Below are 1384 nucleotides of genomic sequence, written 5' to 3'. Positions count from 1 at the left end.
TGGACAATATGGTTCAATACAAAGATATTATCTATTGTAGACTTTCCTCTTCTGAATCCTGCCTGACTTTCCGGTAGCAAACCCAGTCTCTCTGTTTCATCTTCAAGTCTGTTCCTCAAAATCTCAGCATATATCTTATAAGCCGAGCACAGCAAAGATATGCCTCTATAGTTACCAGCCTTATTAGTGTCACCTCTCTTATACAAGGGGACAATTATTGACATTTTCCAGTCCTTGGGTATATATCCCTCTTTCCATATCTGCCTCAATATTTCCACCAGCCCTTTCTTCACTGCACCTTCTCCAAATTTCCAAGCTTCTATTGGTATTCCATCCACCCCTACCGCCTTCTTCATTTTCAACTTTCTAACCGCTTTACCAATTTCCTCTTCTTCCAACTGTCCTTCTATCCTCTCCTCTCGTATACTTATAATTTCTCCTTCTTCTCCTCTGTTAACTCTCCCTTTCTGTGTTTCATTACCTTCCAATAACTCCATGAAGTAGCTTCTCCACACTTCTTTACTTATCTCCGCTTCTTTCCAAGTCCTCTTCTTCCTTTTCCTATTTATAAATCTCCATACTTCCGCGAGATTTCTTAAATTCTTCAACTCTTTTTCTTCTCCTTCCCTCTTCTCTCTTTGCTTCCTCTCTGCGAGCTTTTTTAATTTCCTTCTTTCCTCCATATATTTCTCTTTACCTGTTTTACCTTTTCTCCATTTCTTATAACATATCCTCACCTCCCTCTTCTTTTTATAGCATTGCCTATCCCACCAATCCTTTTGTCCTAACTCTATTTTTCTCTTCGCCACCTTTTTCCTTATCATAGCTACCTTTTTTTTTTGATGACGGAAGGGAAATGCCTTTACGCATACCCCGCCTCGATGGGGTTCGAAGCGGGGTTATGTGGGGCTCACTTCCGGCCGGGGGACTGCCAATTAAAACCTCTCCGGGTGATCTAGGCCCGGGCGTTAGAGAAGGCCTCTCCGGAAACTGGCTGTTGCACTACTTCGGAGAGGCCTTCCGCCTGCGAGCCTGTGACGTGGGGGGGGAGTATTGATCTCCCCCCTCCCCAGAGTCCCCGTTATCTTGGGGACTCCCGCTCGTATTGGGGAGAGGGGGACTACCACCCCTCTCTCCCACTTCCCGCCGTTGGCGTTGCGGGGTAGACGTGGCCGGGCCCGAGTACCCCGCTCGGGTCACCGGCCACCGGGCCCGCGTGTCTCGCGGGCCCTGCGCGTCGGCAGAGGGAGCCGACATGGACCGGAGCCAATAGGCCTCAGGTCCGCTCCCCTCGCCCGCGTCACCCCGTTGCCGGGGAGGGTCTCGTGGGCTGCGAGGGACAGCTGTCCCTGCGCCCATCGACCCCCCCCCTCGTTGGGGCCTC

General features: G+C 50.1%; 1 protein-coding gene across 1 annotated transcript in view; it reads right to left on the bottom strand.

Moving 5' to 3' along the window:
* Positions 1 to 824, bottom strand: part of LOC115243745 — a 2327-nt gene extending 1503 nt beyond the window's left edge. Inside the window, exon 1 of the mRNA XM_029820942.1 lies at positions 68 to 824. Coding sequence (XP_029676802.1) covers positions 68 to 824 — 757 coding nt within the window. The remainder of the gene's footprint in view (positions 1 to 67) is intronic.
* Between the last annotated feature and the right edge of the window lie 560 nt (positions 825 to 1384).

Source organism: Formica exsecta, unplaced genomic scaffold (genome assembly GCF_003651465.1).
Source record: "Formica exsecta isolate Colony F162 unplaced genomic scaffold, ASM365146v1 scaffold728, whole genome shotgun sequence".
Lineage (NCBI taxonomy): Eukaryota > Metazoa > Arthropoda > Insecta > Hymenoptera > Formicidae > Formica > Formica exsecta.
Note: the sequence above shows the minus strand (reverse complement) of the source record. Positions and strands in the feature narration are given on the sequence as shown.